A 12,716-nucleotide genomic window follows, 5' to 3' on the forward strand; every position below is an offset into this window, starting at 1 on the left:
GACGGGAGCCCGAGGCCGCCGCCGCCGCCGCCGCCGGGGGAGGAGACATGGCGCCCCCCGCCGGTCCTGACGAGGACAGGCAGCCCGCGTCGCCCAGCGCGTCTCTGGCGGCCGCACCGCCTCTCGGGGCGTCCGGGCGCTCTCCCGGAAATCAAAGTCCGAGGAGGTGGCGTCTCGGCGGTCCTTGGGGTGCTCTCAGAGCTCTATGGGTCCTGGCATCAGAAGGGGGTTCATAACTTTGGGGGGCGGTGTCAGTGCCTCAGGAACGCAGGAACGCTGAGGGACCACGACACGCGGGGCTCGGGGTGCGTGTCACCGAGGCCCCTGAGGTGTTCGCAGGGGTTCACAGCCCTCTGGGGGCATCGTGGTGCCCCCCCCTGGAGGAGGTAGATAGATAGCTCGAAGGTGGGAGGGGGGCATGGGCTCCTTTGGATGACAACTGCCCAAAGGGGCTCGAAACCTCTCTTTGGGGCTACCACATCCCTCCGTGTTGGGGCGGGGGTGTCGCTGCATCTCTCACCCTTCCTGGGCGGGCGCTCGCGGCACCGGGGGAGGAAAGGGGCGGGGGCCCAGAGGGGCGGCGCGCGCGACGCGATCAAAGACTTCTCGTCAGGCAGATGCACTGGACGAAGGTGAGCCTTGATGACTGCGCCCCGCCCGGCCCCCGCCCGGCCCCAGCCCAGCCCGCAGGCTCAGGCAGCCCCACAGCGCCCCCGCCGCTCGCGCCGCTGCAGCCTCCGAAGGCGTCTCGTCCACGCATCCCGCCAGGGCAACACGAGGCTCCCGCGGGCGGCGCTGAGCCCCGGCCCCCGGCCCCCGGGGCCCCCGACCGCGGCCCCCGGCCCGCCCCCCAGCAGCAGGTAGCGGCGGCCCGGCAGTAGGCGGGGGCAGCCGCAGGCGGCGTCCCGCGCCGGCACCCACAACGCGCTGCTCCCGCGCCGGGCGCGCTCCTCGCCGCTCCGGAACACCGCGAGCACGGCCACCGGGAAGCGCGTCCAGGAGCCACGCGCCTCGCCGCGCGCGCCCACCGCCACCTGCACCGCTGCGGGGGAGGCGAGAGGGGCGGGGTCAGGCGGGGCGGGGCCCCGATGGGGCGAGAGCCGAGGCGCACAGAGTGCCAGCCGGGGTGCGGGTGCGCGTGCGGGTTGGGGGCACGGAGGAAGAACACAAAGAGGACACGCCACAGCGGGAGCACCGAGAGGCCCCGGGGGCTGGCAGGATGGGGCCAGCGAGCGCGGAGGAGCTGAGGGACTGGTGGAATGGCCTTAGGGGCCAGCGAGGGTCAGGACCTCCAGAGGGAGAGTAGGGAGGGCAAGGTGAGGAGGGACGGGGGTCGGGCAGGAAGGCTGAGGGTGGGAGGCCAGGACGCGACCTACCGTAGTCCTTCCTGCAGAACTTCTTCAGGCTGATGCGGTAGCTGCCACGGGCAGGTTTGCAGTGCAAGTCGCAGTCTGGGAGGAGGGCGCAAGAGGAGGTTGGCACAGATCCGAATCTCCTTCCCCCCTTTTCCCACCCTCTTCTCCGGCCCTCTGGGAATTCACCGCCCCTCCCCCCAAGGACATGCCCCTCTGGGACCTCTGCTCACCCTGGGGCTCCACAGGACTGCTCTCCTCAGTGGGTCCAGGGACAGGGGTCTCTGTGGGGAGGATAGGATAATGGGCTGCATTTGAAGGGGGGTCAGGGGCATCTGCAGGGCTCAAGAGACAATTGAGGGGAGCTAGGGATCTGCGGGGCCCAGGTAGGCAACAGCTCAGAGCTGGGGTGACCTCTGCCAAAGTAGTCCAAGCAGAGCACCGTCACTCACTAACACAGGGTGCCACCGGAGAGCGGCTCTGCTGGAAGCCAGGGGCACAGCGGTTGCAGGTGAGGCCAGTGACGCCATCCTTGCAGGGACACTGGCCGGTGGTCTGGTTGCAGGTTTTGCCAGCAGCACCAACAGGGTGACAGTCACAGGCTGAGGACAGAAGTGGGACAGTCAGAAGCCCATCTGGGGTTGGGGAAACCCGGGAGGGTGAGGCGTGCAGGTGGCTGGCTGAAGGCTCACCCCTACAGGCGCGGCGGTCACTCAGGGCACGGCCGGGGTCTCGGTAGAAGCCCTCCCGGCAGTAGTGACAATGCCGGCCAGCGGTATTGTGCCGGCAGTTGAGGCAGACACCGCCGCTGCGGCGGCCAGACAGTCGGTACAGCTCCATGTTGAAGCGGCAGCGGCGGGCATGGCCATTGCAGGAGCAAGCTGCGAGGAAGGGTGGGTCAGGGACAGGCCGGCCGGGTCTCAGATCCCCAGGCCACCCTCCAAGGCCTCACCAAGGCAGGCGTGGGCTTCTCGGGCAGTGGCCCGCTGCCACGGCCTGTCGCAGTAGAAGGGCTTGCAGCGGCTGCAGTCCGGGCCCTCAGTGCCGTGCCGGCAGTCGCAGGTCAGGTGGCCTTGGGGGTCCAGCAGGCACCTGGACGCATGCCCATTGCACTTGCAGCGCCCGCCCACCTGGAGCTCAGTGGCTGAGTAAGAGTAAGGGGCTGTGGCCGTGGCGCCCCTGGTGTCTCCCAGCACGGCAGGCCTTGTGAGCACTACTTGAATGTCCGTGGCGGTCACCCAGTCTTGAAGCACCGGGCTGCTGTCCAGATCCAGGCCTGGCGGGCTGCCGTCCTGCACACTGAAGGCCAGCAGGCCACCACCGTCAGGCTGGGCCTGGGGCTCGGGGAAGCATAGGGCTTCGGGCCCCGGGCCAGCTGGGCCATCAGCAGGCGCAGGCAGGCGGCCGTAGTCCAGGCCACAGTGGGAGGAGAAGAAGCCGAGTGGGGTCCAGCTGCGGCCGTGGTCCTGCGACTTGAGCAGAGCCAGGGAAGTGGGGGGCGCCGAGCAGAAGCGCAGGCTCACGAACATCAGCTCAAAAGCCTTGCCCAGGGGCACTGTGAGGGTCACGTTGTGGGGCACCTGAGTCAGGGAGTCCGAGCGCCAGCACACCGGGTTGGCGGTGCCGCCTGTGGAGGTCAGGAGGGCGGCGGGGTGCGCCCGCCGCGGGTCCGAAGCGTCGCAGGCCCGCGTAGCCGGCCGCCCGCACGTGCTGGAGGCCAGCACCTCGCGGCCCAAGGCCGCGTTCACCAGGCCCGGCACGCAGCCGCGGGGCGCGCCCCCGTCGTCGTGGCAGGGGTCGGCGGGCGCCGGCGGCCCCGGGCTCAGCGCGGCCGAGAGCGTGCCCGCGGTCAGCAGCAGCCCCCAGGGCCAGCCGGGCATGGCCGGAGCCGCCGGGGCTCAGCCGGCCGGCCGGGGCCCCACGCCGCTGCCCTCGGGAGAGAGAGAGCCCGGTCCGAGGCTCTGCCCGCTGGCCTGGGGTGCCGAGCCACCAGAGCCCCCGGGCGGCCCCAACCGGGGCCCAGAGGTGGGCGCTGCCGCGGGCACGCTCCGGGCCGAGCGGAGCAGCGGGCACGCCCGCGCCTCCTCCCGCGGGGCCTGGAGCGTTGACAGGCGTCGCCCCCGCCCTCGGCGCCTCCGCCCGCAGAGGTACCACCCGCCGCCCTCCGCTCGTACTCACCCACCGAGGGCCGGGTCGAGCAGGTCTCCCGGCCTCCCGGGACGGGCCGAGGGCGGGCGGGGCCTGGGGCGCCCCAGCCGCCGCCTCCTCCCGGCTGCAGCGAGGGCGGGCGAGCTGTGCCAGGAGGGGGTGGGGGGCGCAGCGGGCTCCAGCCTGGGCTCAGCCGGGGGCGGGGCTGCTCGGCCGGGAAGGAGGGAGGGGAGAGGAGGGGGCCGCGTCGGCAGAGCCGGAATCAGAAGCAGATTCAGACGCCGGCCGGGCCAGCGGGGGAGGGGGCTGGGAGGCCCTGGAGCCGGGGGAGGGGCCGCGGAGCCAGGAATGTGCTGGCGGGAGGGGGCTGGAGCGGGTGGCCCCGCCATGCAGCCCGTGGGGGACCACCCAGCCGGCCCCCGGCCCGCAGCCAGGCCCTGACTGCTCCTGGGGTTGTGCCACGTGCTGGGCGGGGGTCTGGCTGCCTCCTCCCTCAGGCCCCTGAGGCACGCCGGGCCCTGGAGCTGAAGACTGGGTCCCGGATGCTCTCCTGGGTCCCTACAGGGCACACTCGGGGCAAAGGGAACCAGGCTGGGCTGGTGGTTGTGGGGGTGTCCCTGAGGCAGCAGTCTGCTCCAGCAGAAAGAATTCAGGATTGGGGCCAGGTCTGATTTCGAATCCATGCTGCTCTAGTTTCTAGTTGTGTGGTTTCGAGTCCTCAACCTGCCCAAGCCTCAATTTCCTCATCAGCCAAGATGCCTATTATTCCCCCTTTGCTGTTGGCATTTCCTGAGCCGCATAGGAGCTCAACAGACCTGAGTTGCGGCAAAGCGTCCCAGGAAGGGGCAGCCCCACGCGGTCGGGGCAGGAACACCAGAATACATCCACCGGGGAGCATCTCTGAGGCCTGAAGTTCCACATGGGAGGCTGACCCCAGGGCAGACCAGCTGTCAGTGGAGACACCATGGGGGTGTGTCTCTGAGGTGGGGCTGCCACCCTCAGCTGGGCCAGAGACACTGCAAGGACAGAAGAGGATGGAGAGAAGCAGAATCCTGTGTACAGAGGCGGATACTGAAGGACACACCTTGGAGGAGCAGCAGGAAGACAGGGGGCTGGGCCACCTGCAGTGACTGACACTCTCTGGTGGGGCCCTTTACCAGGCCTGAGCAGCTCAAATGCAGGGGTGGGGAGCGATGGGACTGGTACTGGGGTCTGTCCCTCAACTTCCCAATAAAGAGAATATGCCCCTTAAAACAAACAACCAGGCACAAATGAGAGAGCTGGCAGGGCGCACGGTTCTGCTCTAGGATGGGTCGGTGCAGAAGGAGCGCCTTCCCACCCATTCTCTTCAAGATTCTTCAATCATCACCCCAAACCCATCTGGGATGGGGGGCCCTGGTGGGAGTTGGGGTTGGGGATAGATCCTACTGGGACTGTTACAAGCCCGGAGCTGGCCATGGTGGGGAGAAAGGCCTAGGCCCGGGACAGTGGTTCCACGGGCCTGAGACAAGCCTCCAGGGACAGCCTGGCTGTCTGAACTTCAGGACTCCTGCCTGGAAGGAGGAAAGTGGGGAGCAGCTCCCCTTGCCCAGCCCTGCAGGCTTTGTGTGCCGCACAGCCTCCTGATGAGGTGGGGGAGGGTGGGCAGAACAGCTGGTGGCCTCTGTTGTGGCTGGAGGCCCCCAGGGCTCGACCGGAGGAGTGTTCATGGGGTCAGCAGGAAGGGCCTCCACCCAGAGGGTCACTGCACCATTAGCCCCCCAGGGAGGAGGCTGCGGGCAGCCCAGGCTCTTCCCAGGAGGTATTCATTCTCTTCTGGCCCTGGGGCGCCCTGGCAGATGGCATGAGGAGAGCTAGGGAGGGCCTTTCCAACAGCCCCCTAGCCAGCATCAGTGCTCCTTGTGGACTCAGCCATCTGTCCCAGCCCTGGACTGGGGCCTCTCACGCTTTGCACCTCTCTGCTGGGCCCTGCCCCCACCTGCAGCCCCAAAGCCTGCTGCAGCCCTCCCACCCCTGCCCTCACCCAGAGGGACAGCCGCTAGCTGTGGGCTTTGGGTACCCATCTAGGGGTCCCAGCAGGCCTCAGGGGGCTGGGGTTTTTCCTTAAAAGGCCAGCTGAGCAAATATTCCCGGCTTAGCTCACTACCTACTCTCCCGCCAGACGCTTGCAAGCCACCACTTGTTCATTTATAGCGCAAACATTTATTGAGCGCCTATTTTGCCCCGAGGGGGTTCCACACCAGCGGGGAAGAAAGATAGCTAGGGGAGGGGGACACAGCACACTGTGCCTCGCCCGGAGGTGGGTAGCCACGCCGAATCCCCGGCCTGCCGCCCCCTTGCGCCTCGCGGGCCGCGCCGACCGCCGCCAGCCCTGCGCTCAGCCAGGCCCGCTCTGCGCGCCAAGCGAGACGCTGAAAAGCAGCGCTGGGCGGAGGCGGGTGCGAGAGGGGCAGAGCCGAGTCGGGGGAGGGGAGGGAAGTGGCTCGAAGCCCCCAGAGTTCGGGCCTCCTGAGCGGTCCCAACGGAACGCTTTGGGGAGGCGTCTTGCGAGGAGGCTTCCGCGACGCGCGCGGCACTGCGGCAGCCGGGCCCAGGCGAGGTCGGCAGGGAGGAGGCGCCGGCTGGCCGTGACCTCGCAGCAGAGGGGGCTTGGCGCGCGGGCTCAGGGCGCCCCCGGCTCCCGCCGCCCCCCGCGCCCGGCCCTCTGCCGCCGCCGCCGCGCGCGCCAGCACAGGAAGGCTGCGGCCAGGAGCCCGAGGCCCGAGCCGAGCGCCGCCAGCGCCGAGCCTTGGGCCAGGTCCAGGCGGGGTCCGCGCAGCGAGAAGGTGATGGCCGTGGCGGCGGCGCCGGCTAGCAGAGCCACGGCTCCGAACGGCAGGACGCAGCGCGGCCAGGAGCCTCCCGCGCCGCCGGTGGCCAAGAGCAGCGCGCGGAGAGCCCGGGGGGGCTCGAGGGCCTCGGCCGCGGGCGGGGGCTCGGCCGCGCTCATGCCTGCGACGCGGGGGCTGCGCTCGGGGTGGGTGTGGGTGCTCCCTGCAGCCCCACGCGCCCCGCCACCTCGGAGCGGATTGGCCGGCGAGGCGGTGACGCCAGCAGGGCCGCCGGGGCCAGGAGGTCTTCGCTGCCGCCTCCAGGCGGGGTGTGGAATGGGGCGGGCGGCCGCTGACCCGGAGCGGGTCTGCCTTTCTGGCTCTGGGGGGCCTTGTGTTGGGACCCACCCAGACCGCTCCTCTTGTTATCTGCTGGAACCGCCCTGCGCGTGAAGGCTCAGGTGCCCACACCGGCCCGCAGAGCTGGCCCTGGAGAGGTGGGTCACTGAGTCAATAATCATCTGAGCTCCAATAGAGACGGAGGGGTAGTGCCCTCCTGCCAATAGGTAAGGTGCACAGTAAACAAGTGAAGCAGTAGATGAAATAACTGCGGTGGAGACCAGCTGCTATGGAAACGATTCTCGAGCAGCCCGGAACGGGTGGTAGTGGAGCTCGCCCTGGAGACAGGATTCCTCCAGATCCCAGCACCTGGGAGTAAGCTCTGGGGGCAGGTGTGCCCCACGCCCCTCTCTCTCTCGCTCCTTCTCCTCGAGCTTCACTCCCCGGAGGCCCCTCAGAGCAGTGATTTTTCTCTTCCTACTTTGGTCTGTCACCTGGTCCCCAGTAGCCCCAAAGGCCTGGGACTCCACGTCCAAGGTTTCTGGCCTGTTGAACTGTGGGGCCCTTTACAAATAGTCTCCTGCAGGGTGGGGCCACCCCAAGGCTGCTTCAGCATCACCCAGTTCACCCCCAACACCTGCAGTGCTTCAGCAGGCTCGCAGGAGACCTGGCCTTCTCCAGGAGTTGCTGGCCTCCTGAGGCAGAAGCGGTGTTACTATTGTTGCCCATCACTGTCCACATAGGGGGCCACTGCCCAGCAGAGGCTCGTGCTTGGTTCACAGAGGTGTTCACTAAAGACTCACAACAGGGACACCACCGCCTGGCAGCCCTCTTCAGGCCCCAGGGCTGTGAAGCCTGTAACACCATCCTACTCATCTTCACCCCAGCGGTGATAATCACCACCCAGAAAGGCGCTGGGGACGACACACAGTCTTCAAGGATCATGCTGGAAGGCCCACAACGGCAAACAAGTCCCGACGGAAACCCAGAGGCGGTGACCTGGCCCTCTATACTTTCCTGCCTTCCAGAAAAGTGGAAGGCAGGAAAGTGGAAGTGGAAGGAACGGTGGTTCCTTCAGCAGAGGAGGGTGACAGGCCTGTTCCCTGAAGGGGACTCAGTCTGGGGGCCCACAGCAGCCAGAGCGACAGCACAGGGGCTGGGGGTGGAACATAAGTGCCAGGAAGAGAAGGCTGTCGGCAGGCAGTGGCCGCCACGCAGACACTGGCTCTCTCCTCTTTGAGTGAGCCCAGGACTCATCCAAGCACTTGTGGGGAGAGGTTTCATGTGTGCAAGGGCTAGAGCAAGCGGTGAGGCCCCGGGGCAGCCCACCTCGAGAGGCCCGGCCCCCTCCCTTCAGTACAAAATGGGTATGCCCGTTCTTGGTAAATATACTTGATTATGTGCTTGGTAAGTAAAAAACACAAAGACAAAAACAAACATGCACCAAGTCCCACCTTTGTATAATTTAAAAATACATTCTTATTAAAGCAGTTTTAATGTCACACAAGTGGCTTATAAGTGTACAGCAAGAGGAAACAGGTAGCTAAGCAAAGTCCCCACAGCCTCTGTTCTCCCAAGCCTGTGGAAGGCCAAGCAAAGCCAAACCCTGACCAGCAGGTTCAGCAAATGTGAGGAAGGCCCTAAGTTCCCCAGAAAGAGCCGGGGGCAGTCCCTGCCAGGTGGAAACCTGGCTTCCCAAGGGGGCACAGGACCCTCTGAGTCCCCCGCTCATCGCACCAGTGAAAATGCCCTTGATGCCAATTTAATTACTAGGAAGGTGGGGGGTCTCACCAACAGTTGGGCTGGGGGCAGAGCCAGCCTGCCTTGTTGTGGGCTCGGGGGCTGGGGTGGGCCTGGCCTCAGGGAGGGCTCAGTCAGTCAGCAGGCTCATCTTGCAGGACGGTGAGGAAGTGCTGGCCCCCCTCGCAGAGCAGGCAGTGCGCAGCCCGGCACAGCGCCAGCCAGGGGCGCCCCAGGGGCTCCTGCTCTCTCAGCAGGGGGAGCAGTTCAGCCATCAGGACCTGGGGGTTGGTGAGGGCCAAGGGCTCAGCGGGGCCTGGCGCACTTGGGGGGACCCAATCTAGGGCAGGAGTCGAGGCGCCACACTCCAGTCCCCACTCCACCTCCCAAAGTTCCAGCACGCTCACACGGGCCCTTCCCCCGCTCTTTCCCTGGTAGATCTTGGGGGCTGAACCAAGAGGATCAGCCTGGAGTCCTCCCCATGGCCCACGGCTCCTGCACACACAGTGACCCACGCCCCCAAGTCTGGAAGTACCTTTTCCAGATGGACCTGCTGGTCCAGCATGGCCACCCGCAGCCTGAGGGCTGCCAGGGTCTGCAGCTCCTGGGTGCTGGAGTAGAGAAGCAGCTGGGGGCTCCACACTGGGTCTGCGCCTCCTCCACAGGGCAAGGCGGCCCTGGGGGGGCCCTCAGGCCACAGCCCTTGCGGCTGTTCCACCACCGCTGCAAGGACAGGGGACACCACCCAGGGCTGTTTTTCCCAGGCTCCCGCTAGGGGTGTAAAGTACCCCCTTGCCTCCTGGGTGAACCCCTGCTGTCCACGAACAAGTCTCTCTTGCAACAACTAAGAGTGTGCCAGGATCTCTGATTCTCACAAGAAACTTTCCCATTAAGTGGATAAATGCGCAAGCTACTTAGACTGGTGGGGTCTGTGTGTGGGCAGGGGGGCTGGAGCGGGGGTGCTGCACTGGCCAGCCCCACAGCTTAACTACTGAACACGCAGGATCCCGAAGTGGACATGGGAAGGGCCTGCATGCCTGCCTGCCTCCACTCCCCTGGGGGTGCTGTTCAAGTCCCCACAGTCCTCCCTGTCACTAGAGGACTTTGACACTGACCAGGTTTTCCCGGTAGTTCAGAGGTAAAGAATTTTCCTGCAATGTAGGAGACACCGGAGACTTTGTTGAGATCTCTGGGTTTGAAAGATCCCTGGAGAAGGAAATGCCAACCCACTCCAGTATTCCTGCCTGGAGAATCCCATGGACAGAGGAGCCTGGCTGGCTAGCCCATAAGGTCCCAACTTAGCAGGCTCACACGCACACAGTATGGCTGGGGTGGGGGTTCAGGGGCGGGCCTCACCCGAGCGCAGCTCCTGCAGCCTGTGCAGACACTGCCCTGCCAGGGCCTGCAGCCCCTCCAGGGTGAGCAGGCTGCGGTACTCCTGCATCCAGTCCTTGGGGTCTACACGAGAGCCGGGGGGTCACAGGCCAGGTCCATGAGGGTCCTGAAGCCCTCCCCGTCCCGCCGAAGACCCGACTCGGGACCACTAACCTGCTGTGAGCTCCTCCCTCATTCGAAGCCTCAGCATCGAGCAGGCCTTCTGTAGGCGCCCCACCTCTGCCGTGCTGAGCATGGAGCCGGGCAGGCCTGCCTGCATGTGGGTCAGGGAAACTCCCCCATGGCCAGGCCCCTTCGCTCTCCCCCAGGGCTGGGTCCCAGCCTGGCTCTGGCCCTTCCTGGAGTAGCTCCTCCTCACACTCTAAACCAGGTTCAGAGCCAGAATCTCTGCAATGATCCCACCCTGGCAAGGATACGGCTGTCTGCATTTTCTGGAGGAACTGGGTTTTGGCGGTGGCGGCAGCAGCAGCAGCATCCGCAGAATCCCCGGTCTGCATCGAGCTGAGCTGGGCCCACAGGCTGGACGCACACATGGGCAGCCCGCAAACCAGAGAGAAAAGTGTAATGATGACAGCTGGCGGGCTGGGGCCCTGGGAAGTAGGCGAGGCCAAGGGGAGGGGCCCAGAGAACTGAGGGGACACTGCCCATGGAAAGGGGACAGAGCTGACCCACTCCGGGAAATACCAGGAGAGAATTCCAAGGAAAAGGGGAGAGAAGCCAGCACTGATGGAACCAGAGCTCTGGGCGCTGGCTCCATACCTGGCACAGCGGGTACACCTGAAAGCACCACCTGGATTAACCCCTATGACACTTCCACAACCTGGGACCTGGGGACACCTGGCGCCCTGCTCAAGGTCTCACAGTGGAGAGGTTGAGCTGGATCCGCGAGAGCAGTCCTAGGGCAGCGGACTCTCCTGATGTGAGAGTGTCACCACCCAGGAAAGGAAGCAAAAGGGCCTGCAGGCCAAGTCTCTGCCTCCCTGCTCTCCCACCCCACGCCCCCACCCCCCCACCCCCACTCCCCTGGCTCCCCCTCCCCTCCCGGGGTCCCGCACCCCCACCATGCCCCCACCAGCCTCACCGAGCATTCCGGGAAGCCGCCTTCCTGAAGGCCTCTGGCAGCCGCAGTAGGGCCCTGTTGGGAAGCTGGCGCTCAGGGCAGCTCTGTCCCACTCTGGGGGCTGCAGGCCCCACTCCCCACTCAGAGCCCAATGAGGGGTGAGGCTCTCCCAGCCCTCAGACAGGGCTTCCAGAGTGACCACGGGAGCCAGCCCAGCTGGGGTCCGCCTGGGAGAGAGGAGAGCAGAGCCCAGGCCATCTCCAGTGCATCTGGAGCCCCCATACGGGGCACAGGAACAGCCAGGGAGGAGAGAGGGACAGGCCCCAGCACATCAAACATGGCACCATCACTGCTAACAGTTCCACCTACCAACTTCTGGGCTGGGGACTCACGGGGTGACATCCCAGGGCTCCCCAGGCCCACACCCACTCAGTGCTGGGCCCTCCCTATCATCCCAAATCTAGCCTCCTACAGCTGCCCAGGATCTGAACAGGCAGACAGTAGCTCCTCTAGGGAATGTCTGCTGGGGAACTCACCCCTTATCCTTGAGCGTAAAAGCTTCTGGAACATGAGAAGCAGCCTGGGGGACAATCTGCTGGTCCCTGAGGCCTGCTTCAGTCTTGTTGGCTCTGGCCCCCTGCCCCATATGGGTGCCATTTCCCACCAACAGAAGCCTGCGCCCAGGGAGGTCCTTTGCGGGCACCCAGGGGTGGTGGACACCCCTGGGGGGTTTTGTCTCAGGTGCACGGCTGCCAGTGCAGCATGAGGTGCTGGGTGGGGCAGAAGCTTTGGTTGCAGTGGAAGCGGACCCAGACTTCAGGCTGGGGACCTTGACTCCTTCTCCAGCCTTAGAGAGGCCTTTTCGCACTCGTACTGCCTTCTCCAGTGCCTGGGTCAGAAGCTCCAGCTCCTTGAGGTCCTGGGGGCTGGGTGGGCATGCTGTGAAAGCCGAGAGTCAGGTAGAGGCCCCTGATCACTGCCAGCCAGAAGACAGGCAGGGGATGGCACCTGCAGAAGGTGGGGGGGCTGAGGTTTACCTGAAGATGGGGCCTCTTCATTAATTTCTGGCCCTGGGGTTGGCTCCGGAGCCGGAGTCTCGGCTGGTTCCCTGCAAGGACACAGGGCAGCCATGGCAAGGCCAGAGCCCAACAGATCCCCATAATAGTCTGGCCTAGGAGTGGGAGCCCCGTTCTCAGGGCCTCAGGAAAAGCGGGGGGCACTGGTAGCCCGCAACTCAGAAGTGAGCGCTGAGCCCAGCCTCCCGGCCCGGGGCTCCAAGCAGGGTTCTGACGGCCCGAGGGCTGCCTAGCCGGGTGGTCCCGGGGTCGCGTACCAGACCCGCAGCAGCCGCCGGGAGACTCGCAGGCTCTGCTCCAGCTGCCGTTGTCGCTCGGCGCAGGAGTCCAGGGCGTCCCGCAGCTCGGCCACCAGCCTGGGAGGGAAGCACCGGAGGTTCAGCGCCCGGCCGTCCTCGGGCCCCGCCGGCCCCCGCCCCCGCCCCTCCAGCAGCGCGGGACCCACCGGCGCGAGCACTCCGCAGGCAGCATACAAGCGGTCTAAGTCTTCACGATCTGCCGCCGCCGGGAGACCACGCCCCTTCCGGGCTAGAAGACCGCCCATTCCGGCCGGGCTGCCCAATCCCGGGCCCAGAGTCAGGGCCCGCCTTCCCCGCTGACAACCCCGCCTCTAGCCCCGCCCCTTGGCCGGAGGTCCGAGCAGTGACCGGCTCCGATCCCCGCCCGGGGGCAGCGGAGCGAGCTGGGGGACTTCGGAGGACGCGCAGTTCTGGTTTGGATAACGGGGTAGATGGAGGCTCCTGTGGTCCCTTAACGGTCGGCTTCGTCTTTGCATCGAAGGCGCTCTAAAGCAGGG

The 12,716-nt window shown here is 66.1% G+C and overlaps 2 protein-coding genes across 2 annotated transcripts; both read right to left on the bottom strand.

Moving 5' to 3' along the window:
- Nucleotides 1-692: 692 nt before the first annotated feature.
- NTN3 (netrin 3) lies at nt 693-3,232 on the bottom strand. The gene is made up of 6 exons (XM_052635989.1): nt 2,305-3,232; nt 2,045-2,233; nt 1,805-1,954; nt 1,586-1,636; nt 1,377-1,451; nt 693-1,042 (listed from the first exon to the last, which is right to left on the bottom strand). The coding sequence occupies exons 1-6, from the start codon at nt 3,230-3,232 to the stop codon at nt 693-695; spliced, it is 1,743 nt and encodes a 580-aa protein (XP_052491949.1).
- A 4,910-nt stretch (nt 3,233-8,142) lies between these two features.
- On the bottom strand, nt 8,143-12,417 carry TEDC2 (tubulin epsilon and delta complex 2). The gene is made up of 10 exons (XM_052635698.1): nt 12,366-12,417; nt 12,178-12,276; nt 11,882-11,952; nt 11,381-11,783; nt 10,866-10,919; nt 10,201-10,303; nt 9,938-10,037; nt 9,746-9,847; nt 8,925-9,112; nt 8,143-8,670 (listed from the first exon to the last, which is right to left on the bottom strand). The coding sequence occupies exons 1-10, from the start codon at nt 12,389-12,391 to the stop codon at nt 8,524-8,526; spliced, it is 1,293 nt and encodes a 430-aa protein (XP_052491658.1). The 5' UTR covers nt 12,392-12,417; the 3' UTR covers nt 8,143-8,523.
- Between the last annotated feature and the right edge of the window lie 299 nt (nt 12,418-12,716).

The sequence above is a fragment of the Budorcas taxicolor genome, chromosome 2 (assembly GCF_023091745.1).
Source record: "Budorcas taxicolor isolate Tak-1 chromosome 2, Takin1.1, whole genome shotgun sequence".
Lineage (NCBI taxonomy): Eukaryota > Metazoa > Chordata > Mammalia > Artiodactyla > Bovidae > Budorcas > Budorcas taxicolor.

Excerpts from the sequence above, each read along its gene's own strand:
- NTN3 (XM_052635989.1), bottom strand. The coding sequence starts at position 3,232 with ATGCCCGGCTGGCCCTGGGGGCTGCTGCTGACCGCGGGCACGCTCTCG. Across the intron at positions 2,234-2,304 it reads AGAAGCCCACGCCTGCCTTG|CTTGCTCCTGCAATGGCCAT; the intron begins GTGAGGCCTTGG and ends CCTTCCTCGCAG. Across the intron at positions 1,637-1,804 it reads TCCGGTGGCACCCTGTGTTA|AGACCCCTGTCCCTGGACCC; the intron begins GTGAGTGACGGT and ends TCCTCCCCACAG.
- TEDC2 (XM_052635698.1), bottom strand. The coding sequence starts at position 12,391 with ATGCTGCCTGCGGAGTGCTCGCGCCG. Across the intron at positions 10,038-10,200 it reads TCCAGAAAATGCAGACAGCC|GCAGGCCTGCCCGGCTCCAT; the intron begins GTATCCTTGCCA and ends ACCCACATGCAG. Across the intron at positions 9,848-9,937 it reads GAGGGAGGAGCTCACAGCAG|ACCCCAAGGACTGGATGCAG; the intron begins GTTAGTGGTCCC and ends GCTCTCGTGTAG.